The sequence below is a fragment of the Empidonax traillii genome, unplaced genomic scaffold (genome assembly GCF_003031625.1).
Source record: "Empidonax traillii isolate 1590-97213 ecotype Southwest subspecies unplaced genomic scaffold, ASM303162v1 scaffold13:size3042203, whole genome shotgun sequence".
NCBI classification, from domain to species: domain Eukaryota; kingdom Metazoa; phylum Chordata; class Aves; order Passeriformes; family Tyrannidae; genus Empidonax; species Empidonax traillii.
Genome location: NW_020955206.1, coordinates 219,832 through 237,215, shown reverse-complemented (window position 1 = coordinate 237,215; position 17,384 = coordinate 219,832). Strand labels below are relative to the sequence as shown.

Here is a 17,384-nt window from a genome sequence, read left to right as displayed (position 1 = left end):
GGAGCCTGCCCTCTGGCAGTGTGAAGCCAATTCCCTCTTGTCCTATTACTCCAGGCCCTTGTCCAAAGTCCCTTTCCAGCTCTTCTGGAGCCCCTTTAGGCACTGGAATGGTGCCCCCACCCATCTCCCTCCCACCAGCAGCAGTGAAGGTCATTTGCCTGGGTGATGCCATCCAGCTGGCATCTTGATTTTTTTTCCAGCCACCCACTCCCACGCCTTTCCCTGATCTCTGAGCTGAACTGCAGTGCTCCCAACTGCGATACCCACCTGGAGGGCAGCAGCCCCATGGAATCACAGAATATCCCGAGTTGGAAGGGACACACTGAGATCATCAGTCCAACTCCTGGCCTTGCACAGGACACCCCAACAACCCCACCCTGTCCCTGAGAGCATTGTCCAAACACACCTTGAGCTCTGGCAGCCTTGGGGCCGTGACCCTGGGGAGCCTTTTCCAGTGGTGACCACCCTCTGGGGGAAAAACCTTTTCCTAATGTCCAGCCTAAAGTTCCCCTGACACAGCTCCAGCTGTTCCCTCGAGTTCTGTCAGAGAGACAACCATCCTGGATAGTTGTTTATTCACCTTGCAGGAGCAGCCTGGGAGCTCTCCCATATCAAAACCCAACTGGAGTCCCTCACCCCCATCACTGCACATCTCCCAGCCCCATCAGGGCTGGACTGGGCACTGTCCAGGGTACAGGCAGGAACAGTCCCTGCCTGGCTAATCTGGGCAGCCGATACAGGGAGTGATAGGCTAGGGGAGTGTTATCGGCTGATTTACAGATGGAGGCTGAGTCACCACGAGTAACCGACTTCCCAAGGTCAGGCAGGGGAGAGGCCGAGCCAAGCACTGAACTCGGCTCTCTGAGTCCCCCAGCAAGGCCATGTCCCCTCTCCCTGCCATGGGAAGGAGTTATTCCTTCTGCCAGGGCAGGGGCTGGACCTGCCTCTCCTTTGCTTCCGCAGCTGATGGGGTTTCCTTGTTGGATGTTTGGCTTTTTCCTGTTCTCACAACCAGTTTGTTCCCTTGACAATGTTTCCACCAGAGCGTGGGTTCACCCTGGAGAGATGGTCCCCATGTGGTGTCCCAGACGAGCTGCTGGTGGGATTCACAGCTCTTATGGGAAGGAGTTTCTATCTATGGCAGTGATGTGGCCTCACAGGATTTGCAGGAACAAGTGCCAAGGGATTGGGAAGCTCTAAGGTGCTCAGGGAGCATGGGCAGCCCCTCATCTCTGCCCCTTGGGCACAACCAGCTCTGGAGGAGTGAGGAGCGGAGCCGCTTGGCTCCGGGTGCCAGGGAGCCAGGGCGGTGAGTCACAACCTGTCTGGCATGTTGGGGCTCCTGGCAGGATGGGACCTGCCCCATGGAACAGCAGGCAGGGCTCTGCAGTGCCAGCCAGGCTGCTGCCGTCACTGCTTGACTTGTCCCCGTGTCCCTGAGCCACAGAAAGGCTGCAGGAGGCTGGAGGTGGCCCCACGTCAGCCTTGGTGGGGGAGGATTCTCCAAGGAGAGGTGAAAGGGCTGAGCCCCCAGCAGGGCACACAAATGCAGGTGGGGATTGCTCTCCCTGTGGACAGGCAGCCTGGCAATAAATGTCATATGTGTTTTTAAAACCAAAACTTCCTTTGCCCCCATTCCATCCCTTTCCAGCTCCTCTTCCAGGATCTGAAATGTTAAAATCCAAGAAGTGATGCCAGTGGTGACCCAGAGAGGAACCTGGTCCTGGGTGCCGACTGAGGCCTATAAAAAAAATAGATGAAATAGTCCCCATTTTCATTTTTTTGTGGGTTTCCCATCCCACAAGGAGGGAACTGTGCTTGGGCTGGATCCATAAACCCTCAGGTGGTGGATGCAGGAGCTGCCTGGGGAATATCGCTTTAAATCAACACACCCAGCCCTCCCTATCGAAGGCCCCATCGGAGCCGCACCAAGACGCCCTGGATTTCTGTGCCACGCTGCTCCCAGGGCTGCTGTGCCACCTCAGAGTGATGTCCCATGGCCACAGCCAGCAGGAGGGACTCACCATGCAGGAGTGGGGGACCCTCAAACCCCGGCACGAGGTTTTTGGCATCAGGGTTTTGGGGAACAAATCCCAACTTTACACCTTGCCCTTCTATGTATGTGTCATGTGTGATTTTCATGGGATAAATTCGTGCCCATTTCTTGCCACCACCACCAGGACATGGATCCTTCGCATCAGTAGGGCAGTCCTGCATGCCACCAGCTCTGCTGTCCCCTTCTCCATGACTCAGCCAGTGCAGGAGCAAGATGTTTATGTCTCCTGGCACTCAGGTCCAGCCTCTCCAGTCCTGGCCATGCAAATCCTGCAGCTTTACAGCCACACCAAAGAGCCTTTCCTCCAAAAAAAAACAAAAAGAAAAACAAAAAACCAACAACAACAAAAAAAACCCCACAACCGAAAAACAAAAAAAGACTCCTTTATGTGGCTGAAAAGCCCGACTGTGATAATGTAGCAAGCACTGGCCTTGGGTATTTTATCTTGGCAAGGAGCCTTTGCAAATTTAAACAGCAGCAAACAGGCTTTGGAGTTGTGGCTGGCGAGGCATAAGTGGGGCATTGTTTTGCAAGCAGAGCCATTGCGTGCCAAAGGGCCGCGTGTGAGCTTTGGCCGGGGAGCCGGCACGATAGGAGCCGGCCCTATCAGCCCCGGATCCATTTCACTTAGCAGGGTGTGAAATTGGGGAGGAATTCAAGCCTGGTTGCTGGAATGAGAGAGGAGACCCCCGGGAACGATGCTGTCTCCTCCCTGCAAGGTCTGGCAGCATCCTTGAAGGAGTGCTGGGGCTGCAGCCACAATTCTGCCACCTCTATATGTATTAATATTGTTACTAATGCAGCATTGTGAGGTGCTGGCTGCTCGTCCTGACTGCTCACAGCAGAGCTTTAGATGGGAATGGAGAGACAAGCCAGGCATGCTGTGGAGACCCCTGGCTGATGCAGAATGCTCTTCTTTTCCTGCAGAAATTCTCCTCTGCTCAGGTCACTGCTGGACAGGGTGGGTGGGATGAGTGGACCAAGGAGGGCTGGGAGAGGTGAGAATTGCACCCAGGAGGAGATTATTAAGCTGAATTTCCTGCTCCTCACCCCCTCCCAGCAGTATCGTGCCTTGACCCACTGAGACAGACAGTAAAGAAGGATTTCTAGTGAGAGAGGAGAAATAAACGCTCACTGTTTCCAACAGACTTTTAAAAAAAAGACTCTTTGGAAACAGGGGTTTACCCTTCTTTTCAATATAGCCTTTTTAATATAAAATCCTTGTGATGCCTTTTAAAAGGCTGTGCTTGACTTGTGCTTCATGTCTTAACTCCTTGAGGTCGGGGGTTGTAAAATCAGCTGGTGAATTTGGGACTCAGTTTTTATGCTTTTGCCTCCTTAATAGTGTCTAAACTTTCCTGGGCAATTTGTAGGGGATGGCTAAGTTAAGGCAGAGGCAGCAGAAGCTTGAAACATTTCTCCAGGGATTTCAAAGCAATGGTTTGGTGGAGAGGCAGCAAAGAAATGCACCAGGTGGGGAAAGTGGTGGAGCAAAAGCCTTTTTTCCCATTATCCCTCCAGCCACGGTGACATGGGGACATGGGAACATGGGAACATGAGGACACAGGCACACAGGGACACGGGCACACGGGGACATGGGGACAGAACCCTTCCCAGATGCCTCTCCCAGCCCATCCCGACAGCCCTTCCCACTAATCCGTAGGTGGAGCTCTTCTGTCATCTTTTTCTGCTTATGTTGCTAAGAAGTAACCCAGAAATAGCTTTCCCGGGAGGAAAAAAGTGCTTCCTCAGCAGCTTTTGCCAGAGGTGAACTGCTCAAAGCATCCTTTGAAGAGCCCAAAGCTGGAGGGCTTTGCCCGGAACCGTTAAGGGGGGTTGTGCTGCCCCTTCCTCCATCCACTTTTGCACCACAGTGCCAAGAAAAGGAGCTAAAATCTCTCCTGTCCTTCCACTGGTCCCCTCCCTGATTGACATCCACCCTCCTCTCTTCTCTCCTCTCCTCTCCAGGTCTGAAACGATGCAGCAGAGCCCCACCGGTGCTCGGGACCCCCCACCATCCCGGCCCTGGGGAGCTGCTGCCCCTCTCACCGCCCCGGTGCCCCTCGGTGGAGGACCATGCCCATGACAGAGGGACGGCAGCTTGCAGCAGGACGGGACAACAGGGCTTTCTAGGCTGTCCCCCTCCTTGGTATCATGACTGGAGAGACCCAGCATGTTTACACCATTGGCGATACTGAGGCTGCCCCCAAAGACCCCGACAAGGACTTTGGCTTTGAAGGCTGCGGGGAGAAGGATGGGAGGGTGCTCGGTGAGGAGGACACGTCCCCCTTCCCCGGCCCCAAGGACAAGGAGCCCCACAGCCAGCGGGAAGCCGTGATCCGGCCCCAGCAAGCAGGGAAGATCGACTTCAAATCCCTCCAGTGCAAACCCAAGTTTGGCAATGACAGCACTTGGGGAGAGGTCAAGGGCAGCCCCCAGTCCCCGCCGGGGAAGGGCCGAGCCCGTGAGCGCAGCCGGCGCTCAGGGAAGGGCGAGAGGGGACACCACCAGCTCTACCGGCTCAGCATCGCTGGCACCCGGCCAAACCCCACCATTGGCATCGCCTACCCCCAGCAGAAGGTGACCCCCCCGAAGAAGCCGGAGGTGACTCCCCCCGTGACCGGCAGCTACCGCTTCCACGTGCCCAGCATCCCCCAGCGTGATGTCGAGCTCCAGCAAGAAGAGCTCGGCTTTGGCCACTGCTTCTCCGATGCTGCCGCCGGCCGTTCCTCCACCAACTATACCTCACAGCCCGGCCCACCCCTCGGCCCCAAAGGGCAGACCCCTGCCGCCGGAATCCCCCTCAAGAGCTCCGGCATCCATGGGCAGCTACATTACTTAGAGTTTCAGGCAAACAGGACCGAGTCCTGGCCTTCCCCAGAGAAGAGCTTTGTCGGTGCTAGCTATGGGATCACGGTGCAGAAGCCCAGCTCTTTTTCTGAGGGTGGGAAAGCCAGTGTCCACAGTCTGGGGGCTTTGCCATGCCAGTACCCCTTCCAGCTGCTGCATGACTCGGGGAAGGAACCGTACCACGGTGATGCAGGGAGCCAGGAGTACCTGGACGTGGGACTCACCACCAGCCAGCTGGCGCACGGCTCCTTCGCCTTCCACTCATCCTCCAGAGAGTGGCAAGAGGAGACACTGAGCGGTGGCTCCTACGAAAGCGTGTCCCCCGAAGGGAGGCTGTACCTGCCCGTCCCAGCACCACCACCGCCATTTCTGCACCCGCCACCGCCGGCCCCGCACCACAGCCCACTGCCGTGCTGCAAGGGCAGGAGCGAGCATCCCACCGACCCCAATGGTGCTCTCTCGTCGTCTGGTGCTATCGACCAAAACCCAAGCACTTTCCAAGAAAACCAAGCTGTTTTTCCGTCTAGTTTACACTCGCCTAGTATGCCAAAGCCAGTTGGTAAGACGCAAGCCTCGGCCAAGGACAGTGCCCCCGGCCCACGGTTGCTGGTCCAGAGCAGCCCTCTGAGAAGGAACATGCCACCAAACTCTCTGTCCCAAGTGCACTTTCAGAGCAAAGCCTATTGCAGTTCCCCCGCGGGCAGCACCAGCGCAGGATCCGTGCCTTTCGAGACAAGCATTCCCACTACGGCACCCACCCACCCCAGGCTTGTGCAAGCTTGGGAAGGTGCCACTAAGGCGTTTTCTCCCATGGACCAGAATTCAGCACCTTATTCAAACCCTGTTGGAAACCAGTTCTCATTCGAGTGCCAGTCTGGCCCCGAGCAGAGGCAGCACAGGCAGAAAAATGCCAGGATGCCTTGGCAGCAAATACACCTCCCTTCTGCAATGCCCGGTGCAAACAGGCTGGAGCTGTCGAGGCAGATCACCAGCCAGAAGCTCCACTTTCCCCTGGGCACATCGGAATGGCAGGGGAGTGGGAAAGCCCAGAAAGGACCCCCCATAAGTAACTCTCCAGCATATCATGGCAAAAAACTCTTATCAGGAGAGAGCCTTGGGGTCCAGAGGGGAGACTCCAGTGTGGCGGGTGATTTCTCTTTCGAGAGTGTGAAGAACCCAGGGTCTCCTGCCTGCGACTCAAGAAGCAAAGCCGTCTTCTACAGCATGGGTCAAGCAGCTCCTCCTCCCTCAAGAAGTTCGTCGGGCTCAGCACTGGTCCTGCTGCCATCAGCCTTGGTGGCTGCCTCCCCTTGCGAGTCCCCGCTGCCGTCCCCTGTCCCCAACCCCACCTGTGGCAGCACCTGCTCGTCACTCTCTCCCATGTCCAGCAGCCCACTCAACCCTGCCTTCGAAGACAACCAGATGTCTGGAGCGCTGACGCCCTCGCCCTTCTTCCAGCACCCCTGCCACCCCAAGGACTCCAACAAAACCTTCCACCCCTCTGATGTCCTGAGCCCCAGCTCTCTTCATTACCACCCCTCAGACTCCATCAAGTCCTTCCACTTCCCTCCTGATGCCCTGAAAGACAACAACCTCCTGAAATGCACCTCAGCTAGCCCATTCCACAAACCTGTCATCGAGGTGGCCAAAGGATGCTCAGATGGGCTGGATGGGGAGCAGCCTCCACCGCCGTACTCCTCCCATCACTTGCTGGCCAGTTCACTCAGCAGCACCAGCCTGGACCAGCTGGACGTGCTCCTGACCTGCAAACAGTGCGACCAGAACTACAGCAACCTCTCATCCTTCCTGCAGCACCGCCAGTTCTGTGCCTCCCATCCTGCTCCCCAGGGAGAGGGCAAGGATGCTCCCCCGGCAGCCGAGGGGCAGAAAGCACTTCCCCAAGAGCCTCCCAAGTCGCCCAGTCTGCAGCTCTCTCCAGACCCCCAGGTGCCTTTGTTGGCATTGAACAAGAGCGATGACTTCTTGCTGGACGGGGAAGGCAAAAGCGAAGGCAAGGACGATGCTCTGAAGGGCAGCCTCTTCAACGGCCTCACCGCCAGCTCTCTGCCCCTCACCGCCTCCGACCTGGACATCGATGATGCCAAGCTGGACAGCCTGATCACCGAAGCCCTCAACGGCCTGGGGTACCAGTCAGATAACCCAGAGATTGACAGCAGCTTCATCGACGTTTTTGCCGACGAGGAGCTGACGGGCGTGAAGGCGGCCAGCGGTGGGATGTCCCACAAGGCGAAGGAAGCCCTGGCCTCGAACAGCAAATCAAAGCAGGCAGCAGAGGAAAAGGCAGCAGGACAGCATAAGGCTGGCTATTTTTATGAAGATGGACACCCGGGTGGGGAGCAGGGGAAGAGAGGGGCAGGAAGGCAGCACCTTCACAAGGGGAGGGTGGCACAGAGATTGGCAGCCCAGGAGCCAGATCCCGGGGCAGAAGGAGTGGAGAGGACAGCAAGGCTGCGGGCAGGCAGGAAGAACAGCATCCCACCAGCCACCACCTCCTCCAAGTCCACCTCCAGCCAAAGATATCCCAGGAAACTCAGCCAGGAGCCTCCAGTGAAAAGTGGGGTGGGGCCAGGCATTGCCACCAAGAGCTCCAAGCCGCCACGGTTCTCCATGAAGGACATGAAGAAGCGGAAGCCTCGAAGTGGGACGTGGAGCAAGGAGCTCATTCACAAGATCGTGCAGCAGAAGAATAAGCTCCACAAACTGCAGGTGAAAAGCAGCAAGCAGGTCCAGTTCCCTCAGGCTGCTGAGAGGCTGATGGCAGCCACCAAGGAGGGCAGGTTGCGGGAGTACGACTACGTGTCCGACTCGGATGAGGATGGAGCTGAGTCCGGCAAGCCCCGGGGGAGGAGGAAGCGTGGCACGGGATTCGTTGGGAGGAGCAAATACAGCTTTAACAAGAAACGCCTGGGGAGAAGTGAGAGAGTCAAAGAGAAAGACCCAGCCTGGAGCTGCAGCAGGAAAAGGGGCAGTCAGAAAAGGGAAGCACAGGAGGATGGGGAGGTTCAAAGACAGGAGGATGCTGAGAAAGAGGATTGTGCTGCCCGAGTCCGAAGACGGAGCAGCCAGTCATCTACCAGCAGCAATCACAGTGGTAGCGAGCCCAGAGAGATGGGCACCAGCCCACCCCGTGCTGAAGGGGCCAGTGAGAAGGGTGGCACCCAGAGGAGGAGGCGCTCAGGCAGCCCAGCATGTGTGCCAGGGACTCCGCTCAGCCTTCCCGAGGACGGGAACCCAAAGACAAGCCAGAAGAGCAAAGCAGACATTTCCAGGGGGAGCAGGCGGTTTGGCACAGCCAAACCATTGCTAGCAGGCTCCAGGACGCATCCGAGTCCTGAACCAGATGTTGCTGTGACGGACTGTGCAAAGGAGGAGCCATTTCCACAACCTCAGGAAAGGCAACTGCCCAGCATGGCCACCCCAGGCAGGAGCCCCACTGGGATCTCCTGTAAGGAAGAGTCCAAAGGAGCAGCAAAGCTCACAGGTGAGGCAGAAGAACCCACCCTAGAGTCTCAGAACTCACCCAGTCTGACCATGGTCAACCAGAGGCATCCATTCACCCCTTTCACGAGTGAAGGGCTGAAGTACCACCCAAAAGAGGTAATTGCTCCATCCCACGGCAGTGATGAAGCAAGTCCTGGCCGTGTGAGTGCCACCTACTCGGAAGCAGGAATCAAGCACTTGAAGGGACATGGGCTCTGTGACAGTCAGAAGGACTATCCTGCTCTGGCCCCCTCATATGGGGGGGATGCAGTGGGAATGATGCTCAGTGCCAAGGCGCCTGATCCATACAGCAGCAGTGACAATGCATTTTTCGATCCCAAAGGTCTTCCGGGTCACTACAATGACAACCTATTCCCAAAGCCCCCAGCCTTGGGCTCCTCACACATGGACGACGTGTACTTGTGCCAGGATGACATCAGCACTGGCTCCTTTGAGCAGAAGCGCTCCACCATCTCCCCCTATGCCACAGAAATGCCACAGGGCAAAGTGTCCTCCCCTCTCAGCTTTGACTCCTCTTCAATATTTGGAGAGCTTCCTGTCACCGAGTTCGACCCACCTCTGTACGAGAGTGTTTCTGCCAGCAAGGATGGATACGTGACAACATTCACCTGTCCCGGGAATCCCCCCCGCAAGCCACTGCCCTTCGAGCAACCATATCCACCCTTCATGCCAGAGAAAGACTGGTCCCTGATGGAGGAAGTGGCTCCGATGCTGCCAGAGGACATGACTCAGTTCCACAGCCTCTCAGTGGAGAAGCCACTAGCCAAAAAATTCCCCGAGGAAGGACCTGTCCCCACTAGCCAGCTCTCCCTGCCGCTGCCGGACAGGATAGCGGATTATAATGTGACTTTTATGAACAGCATATCAGATGACGAGCTGGAGATCAAGCGATTAGTCACAGAGCTGGAAAGCCAACTGCAAACCAGCAAGTTGGGTAGTGAGGCATCCATCAGCCTCCAGAAACCTGAGCAGCACCTGCAAGGACAGGGGGCTGAGAGGTTCCCACCACTGCTGGGTGAGCAAGAGGCAGGCCATGAGAAAGGACTGTTTTTGGCAGATGAGCTGAGCAGATCAAGCCTCTGTGCTGGGAAGAGGCTGGGAGGTGAGAAGCCGAGCATCACAACCGCCCGTGAGGACTATGAGAGACCCAGGGAGCCCTGGCCCTGCCCAGTGGAGCTGGGCTCACTGGAGGCCGGGATGTGTGTTCCAGCCCCACTCACCACAAACCATTTCTGCTCCAAAGGTGGCAGTGAGCAGCTCCAGGGAACTGCATCTGCTGAGGAAAAAGATACCAGAAAGCTGGAAAATGAGTCGTCTTCCAGAAGTCTACCAGGCTCAAACACAGCAGACCAGACAGAGGCTCCCATCTACTCAGACCCAACGACAAAAAGCTCTCCTATTGTCACCAACTCCACATTCCCAAAGACAGTGGAGGCAGCAGAAGCAGCCAAAGATCCTGTGCCATCCCTGTCATGCCAGCGCGGTGGTGAGAGCTTCCCTGTGCCAGGGAAAGCAGACACTGATGCAGAGCTGGAGAAGTTTGATGCCCATCTTTCAAACCGTAAACCTGAATTTGGCTTCCATCAGGGTCCCACCCCAGCCTTGGAACTGACTTTTTCGCCTCACATCAAAGAGGTCCCAGATACAGAAGAAAGAGCCTTAAGCCCCACTGAGTCACCCAAAATGGTGCAAAGTGCCGTGGACTTCAAAGGGGGTGGTGGTGGGTCTGTGTTGGTGGAGGAAACAGAGGAGAGAAAGAGTCCAACCCCTGGACCCAGTGACAAAGCCAGCAAGCCAAAAGTGCTGCTGTTTGATATGCTGAGTCTGCCCAAGGAAAGCAACCGTGGCTCCCAGGAGATGTTGGCATCTCAGGAAACATCTGCCAACCCTCTGCAGCAGCTCCAGCTATTCGTTGCCCGAACAGTGAAGAACAATGAAGAGGAGTTGCTGATGCCATGCTTCCCCACGCTGCTGGCTCCCAGCCACCCCTCTGCCACTGCCTGCATCCAGCCAGACCAGAAGGAGGAGAGCAGTGATGCCTTGGAACGGGAAAATCAAACATACTGCCCTGCCCATGGGGAGGGGGATATCCCCACGGGAAGCAACACAGAAAATATTGCTGCCCCAGGGACAGGGGCTGTGCTTTTTGCCAGTGGTTGTGAGCAGCTGGAGTCATTGGATGCAGTGGGCTCTTTCCATGCAAAACAATCCACATCTGCGGAGCCGGAGCTGCGAAATGATGTAACGGAGCTGCAGCACTTAGCAAATGAGCGCGCGGAGCCGAGTGACATTAATATCCCTGCAGATGGTGTTTCCCAAGAGCGTAATGACCTCTCACCACTCAAAAACACAGCAGTGACCCCACTGCCAGGGCAAGGAAGGAAAGCTGATCAGCTCATGGAAGAGCAGGAGGAAGATAAAAACAACACGACCTTGGCATTTACGAAATATGAGCAATCCTGTTTTAGCCACAGTTTGCTCGAGGAAGAAACACTGGGCAGCACAGTGGGAGAGAGGCTGGAGAGGAATCAGGTGCAGAAGGGGTCACAGCACCTGTGCAGTGCTCCCATGAGTTCCATCACCCCCTCTGCTCCCTCCGAGGAGAATCTCCACCAGAATCACCATGTGGTGACCAAGACAAAAGCTGGCACAGTGAATGCAAAGGTTCCCGGAGAAGGGGACAGTGAGTCATCCCTCAATGTCTGTTATCACACAGGTGAATCTCCAATCAACCTGCTCTTGCCAACCCAATTTTCTGACCCCAAATGCTTGGAAAGCAGTGGGGCCGAGGGAGGAGAGGTCCCCAGCTTTGTCATTCAACTCTCAGATGAGAAGAAATACAGCACCTCCCTGCCTAATGCCTCAAGTTCATCAGTCATGAAGTGTCCTCCTGAGGCCAACAGCCATCACATGCACCACCACACCATGAGTCCAGTAGAGCAAGGGACATGGAAAAGGCCAGCCACCTTTTCTCCCTTGCTGCATCACTGCGAGGCTGTGCCGATGGAAGTGGTCGAGGAACATCACCCTCAGCTCCCTGATGGTGTTTTGGGTAACTGCGGACCACCTGAAAGAGAAGGGATGGTGAGACCCTGCACTCCGATGCTTGGTGATGGCCTGGTGGCCTCTGCCTTGGAGATAGATGGTCACCAGGAAACTCATGGAAGGGACTGTTCTCTTCCCTGTTCACCACCTTTCAACCAAAAGGGTGTTGGGAAAGAGGTACCTGAAAATGCCAATACTGTGCTGTCAAATTTTGAACAAAACCAACCATGCACCATCACAGACACAGTTGTTAACTCCACTCCTTCAGAAACCCAAGATCACCCAACCCAGCCCCCAGGAGATCTTCTGCCCATCAGAGAAAGAGAGGTCAACCTGAACCAAGAGAACAAGCTTGAGAGCTGCTCTGATGATGGAAATAAGCATCAAAGTGAACAAGAGACTTTGTCCAATAGTTTTGTTGTTCAGCAGGTGCCAGCCGCTAAAAGGAGAAGTTTCACAAGGGTTGGAGATCTTGGTCCTGCTGAATTAAATGTCCACAAGTTTTCAGAGGCAGCAGAGGTGAGATGTGGTCTTAACAAAACCACAGAGGGTGAAGGAAAGGGTTTAAAAGGGGAGAAATCCAAAAGCCATGGGGCTGGAGAAGATGGGTGTTGTGTGTTAAACAGTGTGGACCAAGGAGAGAACAATACATCCAACAGTACTCCAAACCCTTTCCAAAATGAACTTCACAAAGGAAAAAAGCCAAATGGGCTCCCGGTGACCTGTGACATTTGTTCAGCCACTTTCCGGTCCAAGCCTGGCCTGACCAGACACAAAGCTGTCAAGCATCAGGTGAAGAATGGGGGTGTGCCACAGCTCAGCAAGACTCCCAGGTCCCCTTCAATTCCTGCAGACAAAACACTGAAAGCAGCCCAAAAGGTACCCAGGAGGAGCATGAAGGCTTCGGTCAAAGGCAAAACCTGCAGCTCACAGGTGCCAATGACCAATGTTGAACACATCCCCAGGAAAATCCTCCCAGACCTGGAGAAAGAGCCCAGCACACAGATGCAAGAGGTGGTCAGCAGAGTGCTCAATGACCTCAGTGTGATCTCCTTCGAGATGTCCCAGGAGCTGCACTGCACACATGCTCTGCAGAGGGAGATGAAGGCAAAGGGACCGCACTCTGAGATAAGGGAATCAGAAGAGGTGGTGTCTGGGAAGCTGGACTCAGGATGGCAAGTCAGGAAGGGAGAAAAGGGCAGAAGGAGCCAAAGCAAAGATCCTGGAGAGGAGAACAGCAGTTCTGAGAAGCAGCTAAACAGGAAAGTGAGACGAAGGAAAGCAAAGACATTTCCCAGCAGAAATGAGCCCAATGGTCCGTGTGAGCTGGAGAAGAGCACAGGTCCTTCCCCTGCTGTCCTCAGCTCTAGTCTGCCCAGGATCATGGAGGGCTTGCACAAGCCAGGTGGTTGCATCTCCACAGAGGAGCAAAACAGGAACCAGCACTCCCAAAAAGCCAAACAGTCCCCTTGTGAGGCCCAGCTTGCAGAAGACCTGGGCAATAGGATGGTATCTTCAAAGGAGATAGTCAACAAGGAGTCAGAAATGGGCACAGTCACCTACCCTGGGGAGATGGAAGATCCAAATGGAGTGGAAGATACACAGACTTGCAAAAATTGGGTTAGTGGGTTTGTAAAGCAAGTGACAAAGGGGTTAGGCAAAGTAAGCAAAGAGCAGCATTGTGGTGCTGATGAGGCAGAGGAGATGGAAATGGATGCTGGGACAGGACACAGCCCTGCAGCAGGCAGTGACACTGGGAACTGGAGAGGTGCCCCACAGGGTCCTGCAGCTCCTGCTGAAGGGGCTCTGCCACTGGAGACACATGATTTGGGAACCACCCATAAGGTTCCCAGGCAAGATGCTCTGCAGACCAGCCCTCCTCCTGCAGAGCCAAAACGATGGGCAAAGGCAGACACGCCCCCGGGCAGAGAGCACTGCAAGGAGAGCGCGGCCACCTCGGACCTCCAGAGCTTTTTTGATGATGACTCCACATTCTCCCAGTTGTTCCCCCGGGATGACCAGTTTGTCCGGAGGAAGTGCACAAGGGTGTATGGGAAGCGCAGCAAGAAACCCAAGTCCGTCACCGAGGTCAGCCTTCAGACAGCGGGTGCCATAGACCTCTTCACTATCCGATTGGCTTCTGACCTCAGCGAAACCAGCTCTTTCTGTGTCACCAGGGAAGACCCTTGTGAATACGAGACCATCTCTGTTGATGACGCCTTAATGCTAAACATGTGTCATGGCAGCAAGGCGAAGAGCGGAGATGCCGCTCCAAACGGATCTGAAAGCACTGAGCTGAGGTTGGACCACGAGGTGACTGACCCAGGGAAGGAGGACATTGACCTGGAGGACAACATGCTCACCTTCTTGTGCCAAAACAACCAAGTGGACAGTGTCCCCAGCTTGAACATCTGGGGGAGTCTGGAGAAGGAGGGAGAAAGCCTCTCTGCTGAGGACATGTTTGAGCCTCTGATGGACCTTGAGGATGAGCACTCACTCAGAGAAGCAAGCTCCGAGCCCCCCAACCTGGCAGAGGAGCCCTGTGATGGTAAGGATAATGAGGATTCGGACTCTCCCGAATTTCATACCATTGACATCGAGATGCTGAATGCAAAGCTCAAAATGAGAGACATGTGCTTCTTTGGCCCTTGTGAAGATCTTCCTGGCCATGGAGAGGACAGCACTTTGAGTTCGAAGCCAAAGTCAGGCAAGCACAGGAGCAAGCTGGAAGATGGGAAACTGGGGAAAAACCGCGGTGAGATAACCATCAAGACCAAAGACAAGCAGTACAAATGTAAAGTCTGCTTCCAGTGGTTCCTGACATTAGGGGAACTGGACTTCCACAAGCTCTCACACAACCCTTCACCTCCACCCACCTGCTACATGTGTGTCCAGCGCAAATTCAGCTCCCGGGAGCAGCTGAGGGACCACCTGAAGGAGAAACACGCCAAGAACAAAGCCGGGCTGTGGGCGTGTGGAATGTGCCTGAAGGAGATCTCTGATGTCTGGATGTACAATGAGCATCTCCGGGAACACGCCACCCAGTTTGCCCGCAAGGGGCAGGCGCAGAAGTCAGTGATGGGCCTGCCAGTCTGCTTTGGTGAGGACAATGCTGCTGTCACTCACTTCCTCAACACCATCATGTATCGGAAGCCCAGCAGGTCCTCCCGGCACGCTGACCCCAGCAGCAGGCACGCGGTCACCAGAGGGAGCAAGAGCCCCAAGGAGCTGCCCCTCGAGCAGGAGGCCAAGGTGATGAAAGACCCCTTGGAAAGCAACGTCAAGGTGAAGCCACCTGCTCCCAGCTCCTCTAAAGCATCCGCCAGCCCCTCTCCAGAGAATGTGGCAAAAAGCGAAGGCACTCCAAGGTCTGTCCCCATGCACCCAGACTGCAAAGATCCTTCCAGGGACTGCCATCACTGTGGAAAACAGTTTCCCAAGCCCTTCAAGCTCCAGCGGCACTTGGTTGTGCATAGTTTGCAGAAGATTTACTTGTGCCACAGGTGTCCCATGTTCTACCAGGAGACCAAAGAGCTCCGAAACCACCTGAGCCAGGAGCACGGTGTCGTGGAGGAGCAGGAGATCAAGCACACCACCCTGTACACCTGTGAGCTCTGCGCCGACGTCATGCACGTTATCAAGAAGTCCTTCATCTGCAGCATGTGCAACTACACCTTCTCCAAGAAGGAGCAGTACGACCGGCACATGGAGAAGCATCTGGCAGGAAGCAACAAGACTTTCAAGTTCAGAGGAGTCATGAGGCCTGGCACTTCCTCCAGGGAGGGCAGGGAGAAGGGGAAAGACAATGGATCTCTCCAGGAGGCCATGCCGCCGAGCAAGAAGAGGAAGGTTGCTCACCACAGCAGCTCACTCCCATGCAAGTCACCGGTCCACCTGCACCACACAAGTGACCTTCAGTCAGTAAAGGCTGCAAGCCCCAGTCTGCAGAATCCCACTGACTCCTTCCCAACAGCAGCTGGTGATCCAGGAGCACCACAAACTGCCATGAAAACAGAAGACCTGGTGGGTGACTTCTCCGACCTCCTAGCAGAGATGGAGAAGTCCCCGTTTGACACCCTGCCACCACCCCCCTGCCTCTCCCCATCTCTGCCACAGGCTGCCACAGGCAGCCCGGGGCTCAGCCACATTGCCGGCCTGGCTATCGAGGAGCTGGAGAAAGGAGCATTTGGTGGGAAACCACTCCCTTTCTTGGACTCACCTGAGTTTACCATGGACCTTGCTGGGCTGGCTTGTAACCAGGCCACAGACCAAAAACTCTCTCCTTCACACCTGACCGAGAAACGCAGCTGCACTGATGCCCATAAAAGAACAGGCAGCAAAGATGAATATAGAGCGTGTGTCCTGGAAAATCCCAGCACAGACACCAATGCCATGGATGAGATCCCATTTCTCCAGCTTGCCAAGAAGGTCTCAGAACTTCCTTTCCCTCAGGCAGAGTCTCCACCAGCCAAGGAAACCCTCAAATGGGGCAACCTCAGTGCCAGTGATGTCTCTGCTTGGGAAGATGCATCTGAGGCCGTGTCTCCAGAAGAGGCACGCCCATCATCTACCCACCACCCCCTCCCCCTGAAGGACAAGACAGCATCACCCACACTCAACAGGCCCACCAAAGATTCAGCCCCATCAAAGAAGACCACAGGCAGCCAGCCTGGCAATGAGGCTGCTCTGGGTGCGGGCAGTCCCAGCGGTAGCGCTGAGGAGGGTCAACAACCCATCTCAGGAAGGGATAAACCCATGCCTGTGGCTAAGGATGGTATCACTAACACCAAAGACCAAGGTGGTAACCCAGGCAAATCCACCAGTCACCAGCCCAGAGGTGAAATGGCCACCGATGCCACAAAGCACAGCCACGTGGAGCCAAGCAAAGCCACCAGCAAGCTTCACCCCAAGAGGAGGAAAGAACACAAGTCCCTGAGCTACCGGAACAGCTCTGGCTCCCGAGAGAACATGGAGGGAGATGGGAAGAAGAAGAAAGCCCGGACGCCGTGCCCGGCGAGGAGCGAGAGCACCATCGAGCTCAAACGCACCGGCTGGAGCAACGCTGAGGCCTCCGCCCTCTCCCCGGGGAGGAGGGAGACGCACTGCAACAAACTGGTACCCAAACCCAAAACGGGCCCCCAGCTGAAGAAGATGGTCCTGGACGCTTACAACCAGAAGAAGGGGGAGCTCCGTCACGCCAACGGGGATGTGAAACGCAGGAAGGCCATTCTGGGCAAGAGCCTCCACCAAGTGCTGGCCAAGGGGCCGTCGCCGTCCCCACACGGCACCTTGCACGGCCCGCGCGCTGCCCGTGGGGCCAAGCCGGCCGGTGCCGCCAGCTACCGCACCGCCGAGTCGCAGAACAACCTGCTCAGCCAACTCTTTGGGCAGAAATTAACCAGCTTCAAAATTCCTTTAAGAAGAGATACTTCAGAATAATTTATGGAAGTGACTTATGGTGATCCTCAGCTGCTTTCATGGGGTTTGCAAGGGAAAAATTATCAAAGCATTAAATTCGTTTGTGTAGCATGATTTCTCTGACTAGCTTAAATGAACTTGCACTGCAGCCTCTGTGAAATAGTTTGCTTTGTGTCTACTAATCTACTTTAATTCACCTGATTTATCATGCAAATGCTAGAACTTTGATGTTGCTGATGATTTTCATGAACTGAAATTGTAATCGCTTTGGGCAGACTGAATCGTCGAGAGCAATTGCTTTATTGCAGAAGTGCTGAGGTTATAAGGATACTTGCAAATCTCAGACCCTTTTGAGTCTGTGTCTGTGTTATCTTTGTACAAAGTACTTGAAGAGATGAACTTCATTCCGTAGACGTCTTATTCAGAAGGTGCAGTACACTGTAGAAAGCAAATTTTATATTTTTTTTTTTGAAGATTTTGCACAAATAATCCC

At 55.2% G+C, this 17,384-nt stretch overlaps 1 protein-coding gene across 1 annotated transcript; it reads left to right on the top strand.

Moving 5' to 3' along the window:
- The first annotated feature begins 4,210 nt into the window (after positions 1–4,210).
- Positions 4,211–16,912, top strand: ZNF469 (zinc finger protein 469). The gene has a single exon (XM_027890330.1). It carries the CDS (start codon positions 4,211–4,213, stop codon positions 16,910–16,912), a length of 12,702 nt encoding a protein of 4,233 aa, XP_027746131.1.
- The last annotated feature ends 472 nt before the right edge of the window (positions 16,913–17,384 follow it).

What these genes read in the sequence shown, in the direction of transcription:
- ZNF469 (XM_027890330.1), top strand. Translation starts at nt 4,211, where the DNA reads ATGACTGGAGAGACCCAGCATGTTTACACCATTGGCGATACTGAGGCT.